The following is a 27,364-nucleotide window of genomic DNA, read 5'->3' as shown; positions in this document are numbered from 1 at the left end:
CTCCCTCTAGTCTTTCTCCCCCCAGCCCTCTGTAGATCTCTCCCTCTAGTCTTTCTCCCCCCAGCCCTCTGTAGATCTCTCCCTCTAGTCTTTCTCCCCCCAGCCCTCTGTAGTTCTCTCCCTCTTGTCTTTCTCCCCCCAGTCCTCTAGAGCTCTCCCTCTAGTCTCCCCCCAGCCCTCTGTAGATCTCTCCCTCTAGTCTCCCCCCAGCCCTCTGTAGAACTCTCCCTCTAGTCTCCCCCCAGCCCTCTGTAGATCTCTCCCTCTAGTCTCCCCCCAGCCCTCTGTAGATCTCTCCCTCTAGTCTCCCCCCAGCCCTCTGTAGATCTCTCCCTCTAGTCTCCCCCCAGTCCTCTGTAGATCTCCCTCTAGTCTCCCCCCAGCCCTCTGTAGATCTCTCCCTCTAGTCTCCCCCCAGCCCTCTGTAGATCTCTCCCTCTAGTCTTTCTCCCCCCAGCCCTCTGTAGATCTCTCCCTCTAGTCTTTCTCCCCCCAGCCCTCTGTAGATCTCTCCCTCTAGTCTTTCTCCCCCCAGCCCTCTGTAGATCTCTCCCTCTAGTCTCCCCCCAGCCCTCTGTAGATCTCTCCCTCTAGTCTCCCCCCAGCCCTCTGTAGATCTCTCTCTAGTCTCCCCCCAGCCCTCTGTAGATCTCTCCCTCTAGTCCCCCCCAGTCCTCTGTAGATCTCTCTCTAGCCCCCCCCCAGCAACCGGCTGGAGTGGTATAAAGCTCGCCGCCATTGGACTATGGGCTTAGTGGATGCCATGAGTACGCTACATAACCCAATGCATAGTGCCAACTGTACAGTGGTAGAGGTGGAATAATGGTCTGGGGCTGTTTTTCATGGTTTGGGTTAGGTCCCTTAGTTCCAGTGTAACGGATGTGAAATGGCTAGCTAGTTAGCGGGTGCGCGCTAGTAGCATTTCAATCAGTTACGTCACTTGCTCTGAGACATTAAGTAGGGTTGCCCCTTGCTCTGCAAGAGCCGCGGCCTTTGTGGAGCGATGGGTAACGATGCTTCGTGGGCGACCGTTGTTGATGTGTGCAGAGGGTCCCTGGTTCGCGCCCGTGTCGGGGCGAGGGGAAGTTATCTGTTACATTGATGCTGTTGGCCCAGATCACTGGTTGCTGCGGAAAAGGAGGAGGTTGAAAGGGGGGTGAGTGTAACGGATGTGAAATGGCTAGCTAGTTAGCGGGTGCGCGCTAGTAGCATTTCAATCAGTTACGTCACTTGCTCTGAGACTTAAGTAGGGTTTCCCCTTGCTCTGCAAGGGCCGCGGCTTTTGTGGAGCGATGGGTAACGCTGCTTCGTGGGTGACTGTTGTCGATGTGTGCAGAGGGTCCCTGGTTCGCGCCCGTGTCGGGGCGAGGGGACGGCGTAAAGTTACATCTGTTACACCAGCGAAGGGAAATCTTAACCCTACAGCATACAATGACATTCTAGACAAGTTTGGGGAAGGTCCTTTCCTGTTTCAGCATGACAATGCCCCTTGCACAAAGCAAGGTCCATACAGAAATGGTTTGTCGAGATCGGTGTGTGGGAGAACTTGACTGGACTGCACAGAGCCCTGACTTCAACCCTATCAAACACCTTTGGGATTAATACGAAAGCCGACCACGAGCCAGGCCTAATCGCCCAACATCAGTGTCCGACCTCACTAATGCTCTTGTGGCTGAATGGAAGCAAGTCCCCGCAGCATTGTTCCAACATCTAGTGGAAAGTCTTCCCAGAAGACTGGAGGCTGTTATAGCAGCAAAGGGAGGACCAACTCCATATTAATGTCCATGATTTTGGAATGAGATGTTCGACGAGCAGGTGTCCACATACTTTTAGTCATGTAGTGTATATCCCTTTAAAATACAGTCTCTGTAGTTGTCCAGCTTAGTGTATTTGGCCATAAGGCAGAGGAATGGAAAGATCCTTTAGACTGCAAAGTCTAGCCTCAGCAGCGCTACACAGGTGTTTTGCCCCAAAGGGCCTATAAGTCCAAAATATAAAGATATAAAACATAGATTTTTTGCTTCCCATGTTTCCCTCCTGACCTGACTGACGTCCATGCTGGAGTCACAGCTGAGTGGGCGAACCGCTGTGAGGTCATTGGTCTTGATCAGGGTGGAGATGATTCCGTTCTGGTCCACCTTACGGATCATGGTGGCGTCAACAAAGTACATGAGACCGTTCTTATCCACAGCGATCCCTGACAGACAGGAAGACGGAAGAGGGGACAGGGTTAGAAATCACAACATTCTGACGTGTGAAAACTACTTCTGGTGCTGCTAACACAAACAGTCAAAACAAAGGCAAAGTTGTGCTCGTCAGGCATTCTGTCGTCTCATCACAATGACATCCGGATGTCGGTGTGCTAGCTTGTCATCTTTCTTGTGACACCAAGTGACAGTGCAACACTACGCCTGGCAGTTTGGTGTCAAGAAGTGCCATCGTCTCTTTTCCAGGTCACTGCTCTGAACAAATCACTGTCGTTTCCATTACCCCCACCCCCTGAAGATAGCCTACCCTAGATAGATATTGAGCAGTGGAGGGAAGACGGTTCATAATAATGGCTGGAACAGAGCAAATGGAATTTGATACCATTTCACCTATTCCACTCCAGCCATTACCACGAGCCCGTCCTCCCCAATTTAAGCTGCCACCAACCTCCTGTGATATTGAGTGACAGCTAAGCACCCCAAATGAACAGCAGGTGAACCTGTGTAAAATCCCACAATAAATGTGTAAGTGACAGTGTGTAAGTGACAGTTTGTAAGTGACAGTGTGTAAGTGACAGTTTGTAAGTGACAGTTTAAGTGACAGTTTAAGTGACAGTGTGTAAGTGACAGTGTGTAAGTGACAGTTTGCAAGTGACAGTGTGTAAGTGACAGTGTGTAAGTGACAGTGTGTAAGTGACAGTGTGTAAGAGACAGTTTGTAAGAGACAGTTTGTAAGAGACAGTTTGTAAGAGACAGTTTGTAAGAGACAGTTTGTAAGTGACAGTTTGTAAGAGACAGTTTGTAAGAGACAGTTTGTAAGAGACAGTTTGTAAGTGACAGTCAGCTATAGCAAAATAATCCTTAAGGAAATTAGAGGAGCGGCTCTGATTTTATAGTGAATGTGTGGAGCATAGCAGCCCTGCAACAGTACTCAGTAACAAGTCACTGTCACCTCCCCAGTCCTGGTTGATAGCCCCCGTTCCTGGGTACTCACCCCTGGGGTTCATGAGTGCGGCCTCCATGGCCTTGCCCCCGTCCCCACAGCGAGCCTCGTCGAAGGGGACACACTGCTCGCCGGTCCCAACCACCACCTGGGCATTGTCCAACAACTGCCGCCCGCTGGTCAGCGAGCGCAGGCGGTATATCTGCCGAGAGTTGGTGTCTGAGAGGAAGACCGACCCAGACATTGGATCCACCGCTAGGTAGTACTTGTGTGTAGGGTTGTTCCTACGGAGAAGTTATATGAGAGAATATTTTAGATGGTAATAATAATAACCTCCAGCAACTAAAATCAATTTTAAGAGGTGTGACAGATAATCCCTCAAAGGACTAAAACAGAGATTGGGAATACATTCCTAAGGCACCCCACAATACAGGAAGATAAATATCGCTTTTGCTACAGCTGTATGTCAGGCAATGTCACCAAGCTGTTGGAGGATGCATAACTTACCCATGCCTCAAGTCTTTATTTCTGAAAACAAAACAAAGAAACCAACCTTGTTAGTTTCCACCCATCATCCTACTTAACCCCTCCTCCACTGACACCCTCCTCCACTGGCACCACCCTCCACTGACACCCTCCCCCACTGGCACCCTCCTCCACTGACACCCTCCTCCACTGACACCCTCCTCCACTGGCACCCTCCTCCACAGGCACCCTCCTCCACAGGCACCCTCCTCCACTGGGACCCTCCTCCACTGGGACCCTCCTCCACTGGCACCCTCCTCCACTGGCACCCTCCTCCACTGGGACCCTCCTCCACTGGGACCCTCCTCCACTGGCACCCTCCTCCACTGGCACCCTCCTCCACTGGCACCCTCCTCCACTGACACCACCCTCCTCCACTGACACCCTCCTCCACTGACACCCCCTCCACTGACACCACCCTCCACTGACACCACCCTCCACAGGCACCCTCCTCCACAGGCACCCTCCTCCACTGGTACCACCCTCCACAGGCACCCTCCTCCACTGGCACCCTCCTCCACAGGCACCCTCCTCCACTGGCCCCCTCCTCCACTGGCACCACCCTCCACAGGCACCCTCCTCCACAGGCACCCTCCTGCACAGGCACCGTCCTCCACTGGGACCCTCCTCCACTGGCACCCTCCTCCACTGGCACCCTCCTCCACTGGCACCCTCCTCCACTGGCACCCTCCTCCACAGGCACCCTCCTCCACAGGCACCCTCCTCCACTGGCACCCTCCTTCACTGGCACCCTCCTTCACTGACACCCTCCTCCACTGGCACCCTCTTCCACTGACAACCTCCTCCACAGGCACCACCCTCCACAGGCACCACCCTCCACAGGCACCACCCTCCACAGGCACCCTCCTCCACAGGCACCCTCCTCCACTGGCACCCTCCTCCACTGGCACCCTCCTCCACAGGCACCCTCCTCCACTGACACCCTCCACAGGCACCCTCCTCTACTGACACCCTCCTCCACAGGCACCCTCCTCCACTGGCACCACCCTCCACTGACACCCTCCTCCACTGGCACCACCCTCCACTGACACCCTCCTCCACTGACACCCTCCTCCACTGGCACCACCCTCCACTGACACCCTCCTCCACAGGCACCCTCCTCCACAGGCACCCTCTTCCACTGGCACCCTCCTCCACAAGCACCCTCCTCCACAGGCACCCTCCTCCACTGGCACCACCCTCCACTGGCACCCTCCTCCACTGGCACCACCCTCCACAGGCAACCCTCCTCCACAGGCACCCTCCTCCACTGACACCCTCCTCCCCTGACACCCTCTGTACGTTGATACCTTACCTGAGCTCCAACACAGCCGTGGTGTTGAGGGTGGGATAGACCCGGCGGATGAAGTTGAGATCTCCCACATACAGGCTGCCGTCCCCCCCACAGGCCAGCGCCACAGGGGCCAGCAGCTTGTTGCCCTCGGCCAGACCACTGCAGCTGGGACAGGAGATACTGCGCCTGCGCCCGTTACCCATGATGCTGTTGATGACTGGAGGCTGCTGCTCTGAGACAAACACATTCTCCCCACTGCCCTTATGTAAGATCCCTGAAACAGTAGAGGCGAACACTTCTGATTCAAAACAATATCTTTTTAGATCCAAAAAAATACAGCAAGGGAACAAAGACCCAGTGACACTTTTTAAATCAACCTCCATCTTAATATGAACTTACTTATCATTTTAGACTTTCCCAAAAATAAAACAAAGTCATTCAATCTGTAATCCAATCTGTAATCCAATACTGTTCAAACTGTTGCTATAGAAACAAGGTGAGTTTCAGATGGTGAGCGTCAGAGTAGTATATTAGTGGCTAATAAGTCTGGCTGCACATCTTACTGCAAATTGAGAAATGATGTGACTAAACTCAACAATAAGAAGCAGAAACTATATTATGAAGCCAAGATCAATGATATAAAGAATAAAAATAATAGGAATACGTTAAATTAAATTATGGGTAGAAAGACAAATTCAACTGCATCTTTCATCCAATCAGATGGCTTATTCATCACGTTGCCAATTATTTTAATGATTTCTTCATTGGCAGAGTGGAAAGACTTAGACAGGAAATGCCAACAACAAACAGTGAGCCATCGTACTCGAGCATAACATTTTTATAATTAAAGAAAAGCATTGTAAGTCAGAATTTTGTAAAGTTAGTGTGTGAGAGGTGTTATCGATCAACAATGACAAAACCTCTGTCATTCACAACTTAGATGGAAAGCTACTGAGAATGGTAGATGACATAGCCACTCCTACTGTATATGTCATATCTTTCATCTGAGCCTAGAGGAAATGGTTTCTACCATGTATTGTCTCGGCGGGGGCGAGGGGGGTTTGAATACTTGTCTAATATTTCATTTTTCATATAAAAAATAAATAATAATAATTCAAATTTTTCTTCCACTTTGACATGGCAGAGTACCTTGTATAGATCGTTGACAAAAAATTACAATTACATTACAATTATATTACATTACAATTACAAAGTCAAGGGGTGTGAATCATTTCTGATGGCACTGCATGTGTATACAATACAGTCCAATCCTATTTTCCCTAGCCCTAAACGGTAAACTAACCCGAAAACCTAACCGTAACCCTAAAACTAACCGTAACCCTAAAACCTAAAACTAACCGTAACCCTAAAACTAACCGTAACCCGAAAACCTAACCGTAACCCTAAAACTAACCGTAACCCTAAAACCTAACCGTAACCCTAAAACCTAACCGTAACCCTAAAACCTAACCGTAACCCTAAAACCTAACCTAACCTAACCGTAACCCTAAAACCTAACCGTAACCCTAAAACCTAACCTAACCTAACCGTAACCCTAAAACCTAACCGTAACACTAAAACCTAACCTAACCCTAAAACCTAACCCTAAAATCTAACCTAACCGTAACCCTAAAACCTAAAACTAACCGTAACCCTAAAACTAACCGTAACCCTAAACCTAACGTAACCCTAAAACTAACCGTAACCCTAACCCTAAACCTAACCGTAACCCTAAAACTAACCGTAACCCTAAAACCTAACCGAAACCCTAAAACCTAACCGTAACCCTAAATCTAACCGTAACCCTAAAACCTAACCGTAACCCTAAAACCTAACCGTAACCCTAAAACCTAACCTAACCGAAACCCTAAAACCTAACCGAAACCCTAAAACCTAACCGTAACCCTAACCCTAAACCTAACCGTAACCCTAAAACTAACCGTAACCCTAACCCTAAACCTAACCGTAACCCTAAAACTAACCGTAACCCTAAAACCTAACCGTAACCCTAAAACCTAACCGTAACCCTAAAACCTAACCGTAACCCTAAAACTAACCGTAACCCTAAAACCTAACCGTAACCCTAAAACCTAACCGTAACCCTAAAACCTAACCGTAACCCTAAAACCTAACCGTAACCCTAAAACCTAACCTAACCTAACCGTAACCCTAAAACCTAACCGTAACCCTAAAACTAACCCTAACCCTAAAACCTAACCGTAACCCTAAAACCTAACCGTAACCCTAAAACCTAACCGTAACCCTAAAACCTAACCGTAACCCTAAAACCTAACCGTAACCCTAAAACTAACCGTAACCCTAAAACCTAACCGTAACCCTAAAACCTAACCTAACCGAAACCCTAAAACCTAACCGAAACCCTAAAACCTAACCGTAACCCTAAAACTAACCGTGACCCTAAAACCTAACCGTGACCCTAAAACCTAACCGTAACCCTAAAACCTAACCGTAACCCTAAAACCTAACCGTAACCCTAAAACCTAACCGTAACCCTAAAACCTAACTGTAACCCTAAAACCTAACCGTAACCCTAAAACCTAACCGTAACCCTAAAACCTAACCGTGACCCTAAAACCTAACCGTGACCCTAAAACCTAACCGTAACCCTAAAACCTAACCTAACCTAACCGTAACCCTAAAACCTAACCGTAACCCTAAAACTAACCCTAACCCTAAAACCTAACCGTAACCCTAAAACCTAACCGTAACCCTAAAACCTAACCGTAACCCTAACCGTGACCCTAAAACCTAACCGTAACCCTAAAACCTAACCGAAACCCTAAACCTAACCGTAACCCTAAAACCTAACCGTAACCCTAAAACCTAACTGTAACCCTAAAACCTAACCGTGACCCTAAAACCTAACCTAACCTAACCGTAACCCTAAAACCTAACCGTAACCCTAAAACCTAACCGTAACCCTAAAACCTAACCGTAACCCTAAAACCTAACCGTGACCCTAAAACCTAACCGTGACCCTAAAACCTAACCGTAACCCTAAAACCTAACCGTAACCCTAAAACCTAACCGTAACCCTAAAACCTAACCGTAACCCTAAAACCTAACCGTAACCCTAAAACCTAACCTAACCGTAACCCTAAAACCTAACCGTAACCCTAAAACCTAACCGTAACCCTAAAACCTAACCGTAACCCTAAAACCTAACCGTAACCTTAAAACCTAACCGTAACCCTAAAACTAACCGAAACCCTAAAACCTAACTGTAACCCTAAAACCTAACCGTAACCCTAAAACCTAACCGTAACCCTAAAACCTAACCGTAACCCTAAAACCTAACCGTAACCCTAAAACCTAACCGTGACCCTAAAACCTAACCGTAACCCTAAAACCTAACCGTGACCCTAAAACCTAACCGTAACCCTAAAACCTAACCGTAACCCTAAAACCTAACCGTGACCCTAAAACCTAACCGTAACCCTAAAACCTAACTGTAACCCTAAAACCTAACCGTGACCCTAAAACCTAACCTAACCGTAACCCTAAAACCTAACCGTGACCCTAAAACCTAACCGTAACCCTAAAACCTAACCGTGACCCTAAAACCTAACCGTAACCCTAAAACCTAACTGTAACCCTAAAACCTAACCGTGACCCTAAAACCTAACCTAACCGTAACCCTAAAACCTAACCGTGACCCTAAAACCTAACCTAACCTAACCGTAACCCTAAAACTAACCGTAACCCTAAAACCTAACCGTAACCCTAAACTTAACCGTAACCCTAAAACTAACAGTAACCCTAAAACCTAACCGTGACCCTAAAACCTAACCGTGACCCTACAACCTAACCGTAACCCTAAAACCTAACCTAACCGTAACCCTAAAACCTAACCGTAACCCTAAAACTAACCGTAACCCTAAAACTAACCGTAACCCTAAAACTAACCGTAACCCTAAAACCTAACCGTAACCCTAAACTTAACCGTAACCCTAAAACCTAACCGTGACCCTAAAACCTAACCGTAACCCTAAAACCTAACCGTAACCCTAAAACTAACCGTAACCCTAAAACCTAACCGTAACCCTAAAACCTAACCGTAACCCTAAAACTAACCGTAACCGTAACCCTAAAACTAACCGTAACCCTAAAACTAACCGTAACCCTAAAACTAACCGTAACCCTAAAACCTAACCGAAACCCTAAAACCTAACCGTAACCCTAAAACCTAACCGTAACCCTAAAACCTAACCGTAACCCTAAAACCTAACCTAACCGTAACCCTAAAACCTAACCGTAACCCTAAAACCTAACCGTGACCCTAAAACCTAACCGTAACCCTAAAACCTAACCGTAACCCTAAAACCTAACCGTAACCCTAAAACCTAACCGTAACCCTAAAACCTAACCGTAACCCTAAAACCTAACCGTAACCCTAAAACCTAACCGTAACCCTAAAACCTAACCGTAACCCTAAAACCTAACCGTAACCCTAAAACCTAACCTAACCTAACCGTAACCCTAAAACCTAACCGTAACCCTAAAACCTAACCGAAACCCTAAAACCTAACCGTAACCCTAAAACCTAACCGTAACCCTAAAACCTAACCGTAACCCTAAAACCTAACCGTAACCCTAAAACCTAACTGTAACCCTAAAACCTAACCTTAACCCTAAAACCTAACCGTAACCCTAAAACCTAACCGTAACCCTAAAACCTAACCTAACCGTAACCCTAAAACCTAACCGTAACCCTAAAACCTAACCTAACCCTAAAACCTAACCTAACCGTAACCCTAACACCTAACCGTAACCCTAAAACCTAACCGTAACCCTAAAACCTAACACCTAACCGTAACCCTAAAACCTAACCGTAACCCTAAAACTAACCGTAACCCTAAAACTAACCCACATTCTAAACCCCATAGAAATAGCATTTGACCTTGTGGAGACAAACAAAATGTCCTCAGTTGGTCACATTTTTTGTTCGTTTACTAATCTTGTGGGGACTTCTGGACGCACACACACACACACACACACACACACACACACACACACACACACACACACACACACACACACACACACACACACACACACACACACACACACACACACACACACACACACACACACACACACAGAGAGAGATTTTTAAATGTATGTAAATTGTAAAGTCTTTTGTCTGTAATGTCTTTTCATTATGCGTGGAACCCCAGTAAGACCAGCTGTCGTCATTGACTCCCTGCTTGTCATTGCCTACACACAGGAATATTCAATTGGTATTCAGGGCACGCCTAATGCTGTCAAACACGGAGGTGAAAGACCAGTGTTGTCGGAGGAGATTACCAGTGGCACTGCACTGATATAGAGATGAGACAAGACAAGGCTACTTGGATGTTAAACATTCATTCATGCTCTCAAATAAGTGGTCTGGTTTCAGTGACCATGTAGCCACACCTTTTTAACATTTCACAACACTAAACAAAAAAACCCAGAAAGAATTCACACAGTTGTGAATGATCTGACTGTGATAGTAGCCTATCTGTCCCGGCGTGAGGGAACTCTAAAATGGCCCTGTTCTGACATTTTAAAGGATGTAGGTATTTTTTTTTTAACTAGGCAAGTCAGTTAAGAACACATTGCCCTTTCCGACTCACAATCTCTTACCTTTCCTGTCTACTCTCCACTGTCCTATCTCAATAAAATAAATAAAATCCATAAAATATTAAAACAAAAGTTGTCGGGTCGTACCACTGGCAATGTTGAGGGAGTGATGTTTGTCCAGGGACCAGCCCCCTAAGTTGGAGGGCAGCAGCTCATATCCCTGCAGCACCGCTGTCCTCTTCTCCCACAGGATCTGACTGGGACACGTCTCATACTCAAACCCCACTGACACTGTAGAAAAACAGAGGAGAATACCACTTTATTCTCCATCCCAAACTTCCGCATCACCTCATAAGTAACACAGAGTTGAATCACATTGCATGGCACGTACAGTCAGTGAATGCTTTAAATGTACTCTTCATGGTCACACCAACCACACGTGACACACACACGTGGACAAGGTTGAGTTTACTTCAATAAGAATGTTAATCAGGTGAGTGACATTTAATGAGACGTGTGTGTGTGCGTGTGTGTGTGTGTGTGTGTGTGTGTGTGAGAAACATACTCAGCCTGATCACATGCTGTATGTGTGAATGGATGGGGCCCGAGGTAGACAACTGTTCACACCTACACAGTAGCACAGTATGTTACTGTGCTGGTGTCTACTTAATTAAACATGTGATAATTTAGAGAAAGATAGAAAGCTTATGTTTGATTCGTTGAGTGAGAGATTGTCAGAAAGGTCTGCCAACCTGTTGCAGTAACAGATAACATGGTACTGTGTCTGGATAGATGGTTACATATAACGGACCAAACATCTCACGCTGCTACTCACCAGACGCCTGGGTCAGACCATAGACCCTCTGCCTGTAGGCATCTGTCTTGTCCCAGATGTAGGTGTAGGCCAGGTTAGGAGAGGCGTGGAACCACTTCTGGAAGAGATGTCCCTCCACGGCCACCATCAGGTGCACCCTGGCCAGGGAGAGAGGCACCAGGGCCTGGGTCATGGTCACCTTCAGCAGTGCGTGGTACCCGGAGGCACGAGAGCTCAAGTAGCACAGCTTCAGACCTGTACCCGGGATCTCCAGCTGCTCATGAACCACCTAGGAGGAGCAGGGAGAGAGGGAAAGAAAGAGGAAGAGGAAGAGAGAGATGTGAGAGAGAGAAGACAAGAAAGTGTGAGAGAAACAGAGCTAGAGAGAGAGGGAGAGAGAGAGAGAAACAGAGCTAGAGAGAGAGAGATAGAGAGAGAGAGAGAGAGCTAGAGAGAGAAAGAGAGAGAGAGAGAGAGAGAGAAACAGAGCTAGAGAGAGAGAGAGATAGAGAGAGAGAGAGAGAGAGAGATGTGTATGTACCTGAGTCTCAGGGATGATGTGCCTCTCTGCAGGGTGGGAGCTGAAGAAGGAGGAGAGGGGCGAGGCCACCACCACAGGGTCTGGGTGGACGTAGCCGCTGAGGTCACAGGCTGGGATGGTATTCTCCTCCGTCTTCAGCACCAGCGTGTCCATGGCATAGAACCGGTTCCAGGGTAGCCACACCGTGCGCTCCTGGCTCAGGAACGGAGCTCGCTTGAAGCGCAGGGCCAGAGACACACCCCCATTGGCCACCAGGTCAAATCTAGAGAGGAACAAAGACAGAGGACAAGGGGGTTATAAACCCTTTGATCCTCACCATCCTCAAATGACTCAAAGATATCTAAGTCACGGGGGACCTAAGGGACATAAATCCATCCATACATCTAAAGATCTGTTGTCATATTCAAACACCAAAAAAATCACCTACGTGCCATCCTGCCGAGTCAGGGTGAAGCCGTAGTGAGGGTACTTGACAAACGTCACGTTGACCCCCACCAGGGGAGTCCCGTCCGTGGTCACGACCTGGCCTCGGATCAACGCTGCCAGGCTGCAAGAGAGGATATAGCTGCAAGGTAAAGGTATGAAGATGGTGTAACAACACATGAATCAAATCTCTTAATGTACAGTGCATTCGGAAAGTATTTAGACCCCTTTACTTTTTCCACATTTTGTTACGTTTACAGTCTTATTCTAAAATTGATTAAATCGTTTTTTCCCCCTCATCAATCTACACACAATACTGCATAAAGGCAAAGCAAAAACAGGTTTTTATAAATTTTAACAAATTTATAAAATATCAAAAACAGAAATATCACATTAAATAAGAATTCAGACCTTTTACTCAATACTTTGTTGAAGCACCTTCGGCAGCAATTACAGCCTCAAGTTTTCTTGGGTATGATGCTACAAGCTTGACACACCTGCATTTGGGGAGTTTCTCCCATTCTTCTCTGCAGATCCTTTCAAGCTCTGTCAGGTTGGATGGGGAGCGTTGCTGCACAGCTATTTTCAGGTCTGAGATGTTCGATCGGGTTTAAGTCCGGTCTCTGGCTGGGCCACTCAAGGACTTTCAGAGACTTGTCCAGAAGACACTCCTGCGTTGTCTTGGCTATGTGCTTTGGGACGTTGTCCTGTTGGAAGGTGAACCTTTGCCCCAGTCTGAGGTCCTGAGTGCTCTGGAGCAGGTTTTCATCAAGGATCTCGATCCTGACTAGTCTCCCAGTCCCTGCCACTGAAAAACATCCCCACAGCATGATACTGCCACCACCATGCTTCACCGTAGGGATGGTTCCAGGTTTACTCCAGACGTGACGCTCGGCATTCAGGCCAAAGATAACAAATCTTGGTTTCATCAGACCAGAGAATCTTGTTTCTCATGGAAGAAGTTCGGTGCCTTTTGGCAAACTCCAAGCGGGCTGTCATGTGCCTTTTACTGACCAGTGGCATCCGTCTGACCACTCTGCCATAAAGGCCTGATTGGTGGAGTGCTGCAGAGATGGTTGCCCTTCTGGAAGGTTCTCCCATCTCCACAGAGGAACTCTGGAGCTCTGTCAGAGTGACTATCGTGTTCCTGCTAACCTCCCTGACCAAGGCCCTTCTCCCCCGATTGCTTAGTTGGGCTGGGCGGCCAGCTCTAGGAAAAGAGTCTTAGTGGTTCCAAACGTCTTCCATTTAACAACGATGGAGGCCACTGTGCTCTTGGGGACCTTCAATGCTGCAGAATTTATTTGGTACACTTCCCCAGACCTGTGCCTCAACACAATCCTGACTCGGAGTGCTACGGACAATTCCTTCGACCTCATGGCTTTTGCTAGGACGTGCACTGTTAACTGTGGGACCTAATATAGACAGGTGTGTACCTATCCAAATCATGTCCAATCAATTGGATTTGCCACAGGTGGACTCCAATCAAGTTGTAGAAACATCTCAAGGATGATCAATGGAAACAGGATGCACCTGAGCTCAATTTCGAGTCTCATAGCAAATGGTCTGAACACTTATGTAAATAAAGTATTTTTGCTTTTTATTTTTAATACATTTGCAAAAACTTCTAAAAACCTGTTTTCACTTTGTCATTAAGAGGTAGATTGATGAGAATATTTTTTTTGTAATGTATCAAAATGTAGAAAAAGTCAAGCGGTCTGAATACTTTCCGAATGCACTTGTATGACTGTGAAAGTCAGTGGTAATTACTTTAGAATATTCTGACCTTATGCTGATGTTTACTGTATAAACAGTTGATTATATCCTGAAGTAAGTAGAATTGATAGATGGGTACATTACCTTGAGTTGAAGGGGTTGTTTCCAGGGATGATGTGGGTGCCATCCCTACCCACCAGTAACTTGACTCTGTCGTAGAATGATCTGACTTTCAGCGAAGGTGATTGGCTCTGCTGGATGATCTGCAGTGGATCCCTTGCTCCCAGGCACAGTGGATTGGTCAGGCACAGACTCTGAGCGCAGCAGTCGGGATCCATGCAGTCTGTCAGTCCGTCTGCAAGGGGTGGCACATGATAAAATAATCTGGACAGACAGACACCGCTGCAACTAAATAATGATTCAGTGGCATTTTTTGATTTGTCATTTTTCCTTTTGTTGTTGGGCAGAATAGAACAAGATCATTGTCAAGCAGAAAACAGTGCAACAAAGAACATTTGAAAACATGCAGGTTTAGCATCTGTATACACTCTATACTGTGTCAATGTGAAACACAACATATATTCAAATGCATATTCCCTTTCCATTCTTTTCACGAGTTCATTTATTTCTCTTCAACTAATGTTATATATTCATTAGGATGTGTGTGGTATTTTTGCCTCATTCTCAAGTTTTTTATACATTTTTTTAAATTTAACCTTTATTTAATTAACTAAGCAAGTCAGTTAAGAACAAATTCTTATTTACAATGACGGCCTACACCAAACCCGGACGATGCTGGGCCAATTGTGCGCCGCCCTATGGGACTCCCAATAACGGCCGGTTGTGATACAGCCTGGAATCAAACCAGGGTCTGTAGTGACGCCTCTAGCACTGAGATGCAGTGCCTTAGACCGCTGCGCCACTCAGGAGCCTACAAAGGAAGTTCTCCTTCAGAAACAGAGTGCCTGCCTGTCGTACTTTTAATAAAAACCAATGACACTGACATCAAAGTCAAACGGGACATCACTCACAACCCTAAGGGCGAGAGTCTCCTCTCTCTCTCTCTGCATACTAACACAAGCAAGCGTGTTCATTCAGAACTGTCAAAACAAACACCTTCAACTATGCAAACTACTTTCAGACTTTGTAAACTTTTATCTGTCTGATCTTTCAGCTTTTATTTGGTGAAATAAAACAGACAGAGACAAACAGAGAGGGAGAGACAGAGAGGGAGGGAGGACTGATAAACACCCGACAGACAGATTAAGGAAGTGAGTTGGAAGTATGACAACATCACCAATGAAGAAGGAAGATGTTTTGGATTAACCACAACAGCCTGCCTGCCAGGCATCCAGCCACACATTGAAATGGACTGGCTGTAAGACTGTTAAAACCCCCTATCGTCCTCGGAGCATATTACCCTATTGCTCAGACGAGAAAGATTAAAGATGAAAGGCTTCCAGGGGCTGCATTAAGATACCTGGAAGCATAGCATCCGGACTCAGTTGCCTGACATGCCACAGAGAAAGCCCTCTTTAAGATCGACATAGCTCTGGCCTCGGCACACTACTTAGCCGCTAAGCAAGGAAAAATAGTCATGGGTATCATTTTCATGTTAGATAACCCTGCACTGACAGATTGAATGGGGCTGGCTGGCTGCTTGGAGAGGAGCTGCTGCTTGGAGAGGAGCTGCTGCTTGGAGAGGAGCTGATGCTTGGAGAGGAGCTGCTGCTTGGAGAGGAGTTGCTGCTTGGAGAGGAGCTGATGCTTGGAGAGGAGCTGCTGCTTGGAGAGGAGCTGCTGCTTGGAGAGGAGCTGATGCTTGGAGAGGAACTGCTGCTTGGAGGGGAGCTGCTGCTTGGAGGGTAGCTGCTGCTTGGAGGGGAGCTGCTGCTTGGAGGGGAGCTGCTGCTTGGAGAGGAGCTGCTGCTTGGAGAGGAGTTGCTGCTTGGAGAGCAGCTGATGCTTGGAGAAGAGCTGCTGCTTGGAGGGGAGCTGCTGCTTGGAGAGGAGCTGCTGCTTGGAGAGGAGCTGCTGCTTGGAGAGGAGCTGCTGCTTGGAGCGGAGCTGCTGCTTGGAGAGGAGCTGCTGCTTGGGGGGGAGCTGCTGCTTGGAGGGGAGCTGATGCTTGGAGAGGAGCTGCTGCTTGGAGAGGAGCTGCTGCTTGGAGAGGAGTTGCTGCTTGGAGAGGAGCTGATGCTTGGAGAGGAGCTGCTTCTTGGAGAGGAGCTGCTGCTTGGAGAGGAGCTGCTGCTTGGAGAGGAGCTGCTGCTTGGTGAGGAGCTGCTGCTTGGAGAGGAGCTGATGCTTGGAGAGGAGCTGCTGCTTGGAGAGGAGCTGCTGCTTGGAGAGGAGCTGCTGATTGGAGAGGAGCTGCTGCTTGGAGAGGAGCTGCTGCTTGGAGGGGAGCTGCTGCTTGGAGAGGAGCTGCTGCTTGGAGAGCAGCTGCTGCTTTGAGAGGAGCTGCTGCTTGGAGAGGAGCTGCTGCTTGGAGGGGAGCTGCCGCTTGGTGAGGAGCTGATGCTTGGTGAGGAGCTGCTGCTTGGAGAGGAGCTGCTGCTTGGTGAGGAGCTGCTGCTTGGAGAGGAGCTGCTGCTTGGTGAGGAGCTGCTGCTTGGAGAGGAGCTGCTGCTTGGAGGGGAGCTGCTGCATCTCCGAGGCATCCTTGATCCTCTCACAAATGGTCACAGGAGGGGGGTCACTTAATCTTCCATCAGGGAGGGAGGAAGAGATAATATGGACATCCATCTCTGCAAACTCCAGGTCACTGATCCCCAATGCACTCTGGGGAGGAGGAGGTGAAGACGGCATCGATTCAGCCAGCTTCTCCTCTCTCCCCAGCCTGCTCAACGCTAGCTCACACAGACAGAAGGATTCCATAATTGGGCCATTCAGGCCTGATAACACCAGACTCACAATCACACCTCTCTGATCCTAGAGCAAGTCACTGGGAGGAAACCTCTAGGAGAAACTCAGGCAGGCGTCTGGCTGACTGGCTGACTGCTGCTCGTCCGGGAGAATCAAAGAGCTTGTCAATTGCCATACCCGAGAGATGCTGCTGTGCCTTACAAGTGGATATTTACAGGAAATAAATATATATTTTCCCCTCATCAGCAGTATAGTTTCACAAATACTATAAGTGTACCACTGTTGATTCCAAATCAAATCATGAGTCATGCATGGGAATGTCATACCTTCATTTTTCTTTTCATAGGCAAATCTACTAAGTGGACACAGCATTCCTCAGCCTTCCTCCTGTGAACCTTCACCACTCACCTCCTTCGTTATCCTTGTTGTCGGCACAGGAGATCTCCATGGCAACACTGCAGCCAGGTCCTCTCCAGCCAGTGTGGCAATCACAGTGCCAGCTGTTCTGACCCAGGCTGCATTGACCATTCCTGTTACACTGACCCGGACACCCATCTGAAAAAGAGAGAGGAGGTTGGGGAGGAGAGGGAGGGGGGGGGGGGGGGGTAGAGGGAGGGAGGGAGGGGAGGGGAGGGGAGGGGAGGGGAGGGGAGGGAGAGGAGGGGTGGATGGGACCACAGAAGAGGTCAGTAATTGTGATTTAGTGACAGAGTAACTTGCACCAGCTCACCAACTTTATATCTTTAGTCTCTGTCTGACGTTGCAGGTCGCAGCACACAATAAGCGCTATAAAAAACACTATTGATTACATGGCAGGGGGATTGCATTTCATCATAACAATGCTCTTCTTGTGCATGTGGATTTTATACAGCTATATACCCTAGCATCACAACGGAGGGGTTTGGCATGCGGTAAATTGTTTTCTTCAATATCCATTCACAGCAAAGAGTATTCAATAAAAGAGAATAAGTTCACAGCCGATTAATTTGCGGTGGTTGATTTGCCTCTGGAGGCTGGCCGGGGTGTAGCGCTGCCTCATGAGAGAATTTGATTAGGGGAAGCTGATGAGATTACAAGACACAGGGAGTGAGATCAACAGGAGAGATGCTTTACAGTATATCATTGACGACTGCAGTCAATGTAATACACCCTCAGAAGATGTAATATTCTCCCAGGCTAGGTGAATGAAGAGGACATAATGAATGTTGCTGGGACATCTGTCTCAGTGGTGTAGGGTAGTCTGTACAGGAGACCAGAGGAATGGGACCAGGCTGTGGGGAGGTATTGGACTGTAAATCTACATAACTCACCCATAGTATTTAGTGAATTACCATCTCCAAGGTCAAAAGAGCAGTCCTCTCTGAGAGAGGTGATGAGAAATGTGAATCTATAAACTGTATTTAATAATCAGACACTTTAGTCGAATGGATGAACATAAACTATTTTTCTGAACAGACAAAAATCTCATTAAAGCGTATTAACCTTTTACTTTAAGCCAGCTTAACAACATGGCTGCCGTTCCTGATGAGGAGCAGTGCAGTCATTAGCATCCCAGAAGGGATGAGCACGCAGCTCCGCTGGTACGGCCCATCTATAAGTATTCTACCTACTGCTGGGCAGATGCAGCTAAAAGGCCAAGTCCATTAATATTCCTATGGAGGGAGCAGAATGCTGCAGCAGAAATAACAGCCTACTTAACATGGAGTAGAAATGTACACTGCTAGCTAACTGTGTGTTTACAACTAGCGTTTACAACTATACGTAGCTAGACAGAGAGACAAGCTAACTGGTAGACACTCACAAACAGATACAGACAGACCAAACCTTACACATGTTAGTCTTGTGTTTAACAAAGTACAAGAGAAAAAACAATGCAATGGGGACTGTTATGAAGGGGTACAAAGAGTGCACTAGCTGAATATCCCTATATGAGGGACCAATGGGGATACTAGCGAATGGGAGTTAGCATTTGTATTTGTATATATTATGGATCCCCATTAGCTGCTGCCAAAGCAGAAGCTACTCTTCCTGGGGTCCAGCTAAATTAAGGCAGTTTATACAAAACATTACAATACATTCACAGATTTCACAACACACTGTGTGCCCTCAGGCCCCTACTCCACCACTACCACATATCTACAGTACTAAATCCATGTGTATGTATAGTGTGTATGCTATCGTGTGTGTGTGTGTGTGTGTGTGTGTGTGTGTGTGTGTGTGTGTGTGTGTGTGTGTGTGTGTGTGTGGGTGTGTGTGTGTGTGTGTGTGTGTGTGTGAGTGTGTGTCTGTGCCAATGTTTGTGTTGCATTACACTACTGTAGCTCTAAAACACCAACTACCACTAAGACATTGAGCGCACACTTCACAATACTAAGGATGCCACGACACCCCTCTACACAGATCTATTTTAGGCCTGGGGAACTAATGAACAAATCAGACCACCACTTAGCTAAATACAATACCTTGTTCCAAGCTATCCCAAAAGTTTGCATAAAAACAAAACATGTCATGGTTTGAGAAGATGTTTGTGTGTAGAGGAGGAAGTGGGGTTCTCAACGTGGTGTGGTTCAGCACAGGTAAAAGAGGAGTGAGATGGAGGAAACTGACATCAAGACCACCTGCATCTCTCTCATCGTTACCTGTGAAAAACCACACCATTTAATGCAACAGAGCGCAAAGTTGATTGCGTGTTTCTCACTGAAACATGGCTGTCTTCAGACTGTAGTACCGCTCTTTTTGAAGCCTTCCCCCCGGACTACAGTTTTTCATACTCTATACAGCCTCTATTTTTACTAATGCTCTCAGCTGTAAGGACATTTAGTTTGGAGAATGGGTCTTTGGAGCATCATGCTATACTGATTAAATGTCAGCCACCAGTGCTGGCTATAACCCTTTAAAGGCATCCAAAGCACTGCCCCACTTTCTTTACCGATTTCTCGGAACCATTATCTATTGTCCTTGAGAACTATGATAAAATCATTGTGTTGGGCGATTTTAATATTCATGCTGGCAAAGAGAATGACTTCAAGGCCACTGAATTTATGAATCTTTTGAGCTCTGTGGACTTTATCCAACATATTACTGGGCCCACCCATAACCACAGCCATATTCTGGACATGGTTATTACCAAGGGGCTTTCTACTGGACCTGGTTATTACCAAGGGGCTTTCTACTGGACCTGGTTATTACCAAGGGGCTTTCTCCTGGACCTGGTTATTACCAAGGGGCTTTCTACTGGACCTGGTTATTACCAAGGGGCTTTCTACTGGACCTGGTTATTACCAAGGGGCTTTCTACTGGACCTGGTTATTACCAAGGGGCTTTCTCCTGGACCTGGTTATTACCAAGGGGCTTTCTACTGGACCTGGTTATTACCAAGGGGCTTTCTACTGGACATGGTTATTACCAAGGGGCTTTCTCCTGGACCTGGTTATTACCAAGGGGCTTTCTACTGGACCTGGTTATTACCAAGGGGCTTTCTGTTGACATTTCCTCTATTGTTGATGCTGCTTTAATTGATCGCCACTGTGTCTGTTTTACTACCTTGGTGCTCATAGCGCAGTGTAATACTGAGCACATTATTAAGTGTGTATGAACAATACACCATCACCTATTCTGCCTTCCTCTAGTGATGATTTAGTTGATAACTTTAATAGTAAATGAAGGGCAACTATTGATGCCATAGCTGCAGTAAAGTTAAAAAAAGGCCACATGCAAACAGAGAATCCCTTGGATGAAAGAGGAAACTAATCTGTTTAAAGAGAAATTGCAGAAAGGCAGAGAGGAAGTGGAGAAAGTTGGATGTCCATTATGATATACTGAGAGAGCAACTTGACATATATAACAAGGCCATTAGTAATGCCAGAAGGGCTCATTTCTCTAACTTGATCACTAAAAATCAGAAGAATTAGAGAGTGCTCTTCTCAACCATTGATGGCCTGATAGATCCTACCCCCCACAAACATATGGGAACTTTCCTCCACATCTAAATCGGATAATTTTGTAGCATATTTCAGAGATAAGATAACAAACACTAGGCTGGCTATCAGTCAAGCAAGACCTGATGAGAAGTTTGATGATATGTGCTCCTACCACGCAAAGGCACTATGGATTTATTTTCCCTGGTTGACACAGACATGCTAGGGAAAGTGATATCACAATTTAAGCTTTCTTACATGCCTTCTCGATCCTATCCCCACCACCTTCTTCAAAACAGTTTTTTAATTGCATATCTGAAGAAGTGCTAATAACTCCACTGTTCACCGGCAATTCCCCCACTGCACTAAAAACTTCTATGGTGAAACCCCTTCTGAAGAAATTTATTATAGATTCTTCAGCTCTTAGCAATTTTCAGCCAATCTCCAACCTTCTATTCTTAAGTACAATTCTGGAGAAATTGGATTTTAAACAGCTAAATGATTTTCTAAGTACCAACTGTAGTAAAATTCCAGTTTGGTTTTCGTGCCCACTACAGCACAGAGACAAGCCTTAGTTAGTGTGGTAAATGATTCTAGAGCCAACACAGATGCCAAGCAGCTTTCTGCCCTTGTACTCTTGGATTCATACTGAACAAAAATATAAACGCAACATGCAACAATTTCTCAGATTTTACTGAGTTACAGTTCATAGAAGGAAATCAGTCAACTGAAATAAATTCATTAGGCCCTAATCTATGGATTTCACATGACTGGGCAGGGGCGCAGCCATGGGTGGGCCTGGGATGGGGAGCCAGGCTCAGCCGATTGATATGGGTTTTTCCCCACAAAAGAGCTTTATTACAGACAGAAATACTCCTCAGCACCACCTCAGATGAACCTGCAGGTGAAGAAGATGGATGTGGAGGTCCTGGGCTGACGTGGTTACACATGGTCTGCGATTGTGAGGCTGGTTGGATGCACTGCCAAATTCTCTAAAACAACGTTGGAGTTGGCTTATGGTAGAGAAATGAACATTACATTCTCTGACAACAGCTATGGTCGACATTCTAGCAGTCAGCATGCCAATTGCACGCTCCCTCAAAACTTCAGACATCTGTGGTATTGTGTTGTGTGACAAAACTGCACATTTTAGAGTAGCCTTTTATTGTCCCCCCAGCACAAGGTGCACCTGTGTAATGATCATTCTGTTTAATCAGGTTCTTGATATGCCACACCTGTCAGGTGGATGGATTAACTTGGCAAAGGAGAAATGCTTACTAACGGGGATGTAAACAAAATTGTGGTCAAAATTTGAGAGAAATAAGCTTTTTGTGCGTATGGAACATTTCTGTGATCTTTTATTTCAACTCATGAAACACCAACACTTTACATGTTGTGTTTATATTTTATGTTCAGTATAAGTGCTGCATTTGACACTGTTGACTACGATGTCCTTCTGGATAGACTGGAGGTGGGTTGGTCTCTCAGGTCCAGTTCTAAATTGGTTTAGGACCTATTTAACCGGTCGAGAGAGTTTTTTTGTCACCCTTGGTGTGCATAACTCAAGAGAAAATAGATATTACATGTGGCGTTCCACAAGGTTTGATTTTTGGGTCTGTTACGGTTCAGTATATATGTTCCCGCTTGGCAGCGTTATCAGAAAGCACAGCATTGATTTTCATTGCTACGCAGACGATTAACAACTCTACATTTCTGTGTGACCACATTTTAGATTACGATTTTTTTCTCTCCAAATCACACATTAGGAATGTGGCCAAAATAGCTTTTTACCACCTGAGGAACAATGCCAAGGCGAGGTCATTTCTCTCTCAGGCTACATACAGAGAGACTCATCCATGCTTTCATTACAAGCAGGCTTGACTACTGTAATGCTCTCCTGTCTGGTCTACCAAAGAAAGCCATTGGTCAACTACAAAACATACAGAATGCTGCAGCATAGATACTGACCAAGACCAGACAGAGAGCACACATTACACCGGTTTTAAGGTCTCTGCACTGGCTGCCTGTGAGTTTTAGAAATAATTTAAAGATTATTCTATTGGTTTAAAAAAAAATCAATCCACGACTGTGCACCCCAATACATGCCAGACATGCTTTTAACTTACTGTGCACCCCAGCCTCTGGAATAGCCTGCCAGAGAATCTGGGTGGGGCCGAAACTGTGGACATGAGATGGAGGTGATTCTCAACATGACGTGGTTCATCACAGTAAAGTGGAGAGGAGATGAAGCTCCTTCTTCACACTCAACTCTCTCAACACTAATTAGAGCAGAGAATGGGAGCTAGCACACAGCGCCGGGCCTTTTCACATGGCTCTAACAACACAGCCCACAGTGGAGCCCCAGGGAGAGGTTGTTCTCATCAGATGGGAGGAAAATAACAGAGAGGAAATTAAAGCCCTTGGGGGGGGGGGTTGAATGAGGGGGCAGAGTGTCTGTCCCTATTTGTTGGCTCCCAGGAAGGCTAAGTGTGTCTTAGGGAGTACCGAGAGGCCTGCCGCCCAGACTACTCTACTGGAGAGTGGGTGACTAGCAATGTTGCCCCCCCCCCCCCCCCCCCCACACACACAGTGTTGTGAGCTGAAACTTTAATTTCGCAAGCATCCTGTGCAACTTCTGGTACACGTGCAACTGTGAACACTTTACCCACTTTAAGTTACAGTTTCAGACAGTGGCCCAAAGGCTATTGTGGCTATTTGAGCATTATGTAGTCGTATCAGAGTGGCCTATCAACTAAACCAATGGAGAAAATGCTTTACAAAACATGCTCTTTCCACGACATCGACTGACCAGATGAATCCAGAGGAAAGCTATGATCCCTTACTGATGTCACTTGTTAAATCCACTTCAATCAGTGTAGATGAAGGGGAGGAGACAGGTTAAAGAAGGCTTTCTAAGCCTTGAGACAATTGAGACATGGATCGTGTGTGTGCCATTCAAGAAGTGAATGGGCAAAACAAAAGATTTAAGTGCCTTTGAAACGCTGCTGGGTTTTTCCACGCTCAACAGTGTTCTGTTTGGATCAAGAATGGTCCACCACCCAAAGGACATCGAGCCAGCATCCAGCATTGGAGTCAACATGGGCCAGCATCCCTGTGGAACCCTTTCAACACCTTGTAGAGCTCATGCCCTGATGAATTGAGGCTGTTCTGAGGGCAAAAAGGGGGTGAAACTCAATATTAGGAAGGTGTTCCTAATGTTTTGTCCACTCAGTGTAGATAGCTGTTGTCTTCCATGATATTGCCTACAAAAGCCAATATGTGTTGTTCACAGCTTGACATTCTAGGACTGATGTTTTACTGGTCTGAAAGCTCAAATCACTTTATAAAAATAGGGAATGATCTGTAACATAATTGGCTAAATAGGTGACTAAAAATTAACTCACTAACTAGCAACTCAACAAATGTGCACACATGGCTACACGGCGGCTACATGGCCACACAGCGGCTACACGACTACACGGCGGCTACATGGCCACACGGCGACTACACGGCGGCTACATGGCCACACGGCGACTACACGGCGGCTACATGGCCACACGGCGACTACACGGCGGCTACATGGCCACACAGCGGCTACACGACTACACGGCGGCTACATGGCTACACGGCGACTACACGGCGGCTACATGGCCACACGGCGACTACACGGCGGCTACATGGCCACACGGCGACTACACGGCGGCTACATGGCCACACGGCGACTACACGGCGGCTACATGGCTACACGACGGCCACACGGCGGCTACACGGCGGCCACACGGCGACTACACGGCAGCCACACGGCGGCTACACGGCGACTACACGGCGACTACACGGCAGCCACACGGCGGCTACACGGCGGCCACAGGGCAGCCACACGGCGGCTACATGCGGCCACACGGTGGCTACACGGCGGCTACATGCGGCCACACGGCGGCTCTGCTTTGGGATTTCAAATGCGCATCTAAACTACTTTAGATGCGGGTGACAGAAAAAATTATTGTGCCAGTGAAATAGAACAAGGCCACTTCTCACCGGGCCAGCCAACAACAAACCACCAACTTAGTCTTGAAGTTATTTCTGTTTTTGTTGCATATGAAAGCGACTGTTATTATGTTGATTCAATCCAAATTACCATAGTAGAGGGGGAAATTGTATCTGTTTAAAGCCAGGAAAGATGGTGTACTGTACATTTGAGTAAAGTTCAATCTTGTGCTGGCAATTCTCAATGCGCTCATCTTAGAGGGAACATTGGTGACGAGGCTGGGAGGCTGGAGATGGATGTGAAGATGTGGCTGGGTAAATTGACTATAGATTACACATTTTCCCTCTAGTGGAGGAACCAATCCAGATGAATGGGAGAGCTTCTTAATGACGTGGAGGATAGGAGCAGGAAAGGAGGACACTCGTCAGAATTGGTGGATGTATCTGCTGCTGAGAGATATAATGCTCTTTATATAGTCAGTGAAAAAGAGCTATATTGTGGAAGGACAAACGTTGGACAGGATCAGGTACTGACACTCCCGCCTCATAACGTAAGGCTTAGGGAACGAACACGATGTATCTTTTAAACATGTAGGTGACAATTCCTCTGCTTGGCTGAGAGTTACTACAGCGGGAGGATAGAGGCAGGGTACTACTGTGTGTGTTAGTATGTTAGCGTGCCAAGGTGTTGGCTGATTGGCCGGATGCATACCGATGGTGCAGTGCTCTCCGTTCCAGCCCTGTTGGCACTGACACTTTCCGTCCCGGCAGGTCCCGTGCTTTACACACAACGGGTTGCAGACACGCTGGTCACATCCGGCGCCGGTCCAGCCCTCATCACAGCGACACACTCCGCCAAAACACACGCCGTGGGCGCCACAGTCCGACGAGCAAACCTCTGTGGAGGCACATGAGCACAGTAAAAAGACAGAGGATCAGCATACTAGATGAACAGAGGGAAAGGGTTTTCACAGAGGAGCTGTGGCCACAGTGTGGATGGACAGAGGGAAAGGGTTTTCACAGAGGAGCTGTGGCCACAGTGTGGATGGACAGAGGGAAAGGGTTTTCACAGAGGAGCTGTGGCCACAGTGTGGATGGACAGAGGGAAAGGGTTTTCACAGAGGAGCAGTGGCCACAGTGTGGATGGACAGAGGGAAAGGGTTTTCACAGAGGAAATGTGGCCACAGTGTGGATGGACAGAGGTAAAGGGTTTTCACAGAGGAGCTGTGGCCACAGTGTGGATGGACAGAGGTAAAGGGTTTTCACAGAGGAGCTGTGGCCACGGTGTGGATGGACAGAGGGAAAGGGTTTTCACAGAGGAGCTGTGGCCACAGTGTGGATGGACAGAGGTAAAGGGTTTTCACAGAGGAGCTGTGGCCACAGTGTGGATGGACAGAGGGAAAGGGTTTTCACAGAGGAGCTGTGGCCACAGTGTGGATGGACAGAGGGAAAGGGTTTTCACAGAGGAGCTGTGGCCACGGTGTGGATGGACAGAGGGAAAGGGTTTTCACAGAGGAGCAGTGGCCACAGTGTGGATGGACAGAGGGAAAGGGTTTTCACAGAGGAGCTGTGGCCACAGTGTGGATGGACAGAGGGAAAGGGTTTTCACAGAGGAGCTGTGGCCACAGTGTGGATGGACAGAGGTAAAGGGTTTTCACAGAGGAGCTGTGGCCACGGTGTGGATGGACAGAGGGAAAGGGTTTTCACAGAGGAGTAGTGGCCACAGTGTGGATGGACAGAGGGAAAGGGTTTTCACAGAGGAGCAGTGGCCACAGTGTGGATGGACAGAGGGAAAGGGTTTTCACAGAGGAGTTGTGGCCACAGTGTGGATGGACAGAGGGAAAGGGTTTTCACAGAGGAGCTGTGGCCACAGTGTGGATGGACAGAGGGAAAGGGTTTTCACAGAGGAGTTGTGGCCACAGTGTGGATGGACAGAGGGAAAGGGTTTTCACAGAGGAAATGTGGCCACAGTGTGGATGGACAGAGGTAAAGGGTTTTCACAGAGGAAATGTGGCCATGGTGTGGGATGAGTGTGTTTATGAGTGGAAGTGGCTAGCGAGAGGAGAAGGGGGAGGTGTGTGTCGGGTGATTTTATGATTTATATTAGGATTCCCATTAGCCGGGGTCAAACACATAACGAAAAGTCTTCCTGGGGTCGGACAGATAACAAAAAAGACAATACAGACAAAAAGAGACTTGAAAATGTACATACATTTAAAACATGAACATAGACATGACAGACTTACAATATACAGTATATACAGTCGGGCAAAAAAGTATTTAGTCAGCCACCAATTGTGCAAGTTCTCCCACTTAAACAAAATGGAAAAAAAATCCAGAAAATCACATTGTAGGATTTTTAATGAATTTATTTGCAATTTATGGTGGAAAATAAGTATTTGGTCAATAACAAAAGTTTATCTCAATACTTTGTTATATACCCTTTGTAGGCAATGACAGAGGTCAAATGTTTTCTGTAAGTCTTCACAAGGTTTTCATACACTGTTTCTGGTATTTTGGCCCATTCCTCCATGCAGATCTCCTCT

At 47.1% G+C, this 27,364-nt stretch overlaps 1 protein-coding gene across 2 annotated transcripts in view; it reads right to left on the bottom strand.

The window, feature by feature from the left end:
- Nucleotides 1-27,364, bottom strand: part of LOC129867928 (teneurin-2-like) — a gene marked incomplete at its 5' end in the record, with an annotated part of 49,543 nt that overhangs the window by 11,758 nt on the left and 10,421 nt on the right. The window contains 11 exon segments of one of the 2 annotated variants that reach the window (XM_055941416.1): nucleotides 2,043-2,197; nucleotides 3,202-3,434; nucleotides 3,658-3,678; nucleotides 4,991-5,243; nucleotides 10,703-10,846; nucleotides 11,391-11,658; nucleotides 11,911-12,172; nucleotides 12,338-12,475; nucleotides 14,194-14,404; nucleotides 17,326-17,472; nucleotides 25,531-25,716. In XM_055941416.1, the coding sequence (XP_055797391.1) occupies nucleotides 2,043-2,197; nucleotides 3,202-3,434; nucleotides 3,658-3,678; nucleotides 4,991-5,243; nucleotides 10,703-10,846; nucleotides 11,391-11,658; nucleotides 11,911-12,172; nucleotides 12,338-12,475; nucleotides 14,194-14,404; nucleotides 17,326-17,472; nucleotides 25,531-25,716 (2,018 nt within the window). 2 annotated transcript variants of the gene reach the window in all.

This window comes from Salvelinus fontinalis, chromosome 13 (genome assembly GCF_029448725.1).
Source record: "Salvelinus fontinalis isolate EN_2023a chromosome 13, ASM2944872v1, whole genome shotgun sequence".
Taxonomy (NCBI): Eukaryota; Metazoa; Chordata; class Actinopteri; order Salmoniformes; family Salmonidae; genus Salvelinus; species Salvelinus fontinalis.
The sequence above is the reverse complement of the archived record's forward strand: the minus strand, read 5'-3'. Positions and strand labels throughout refer to the sequence as shown.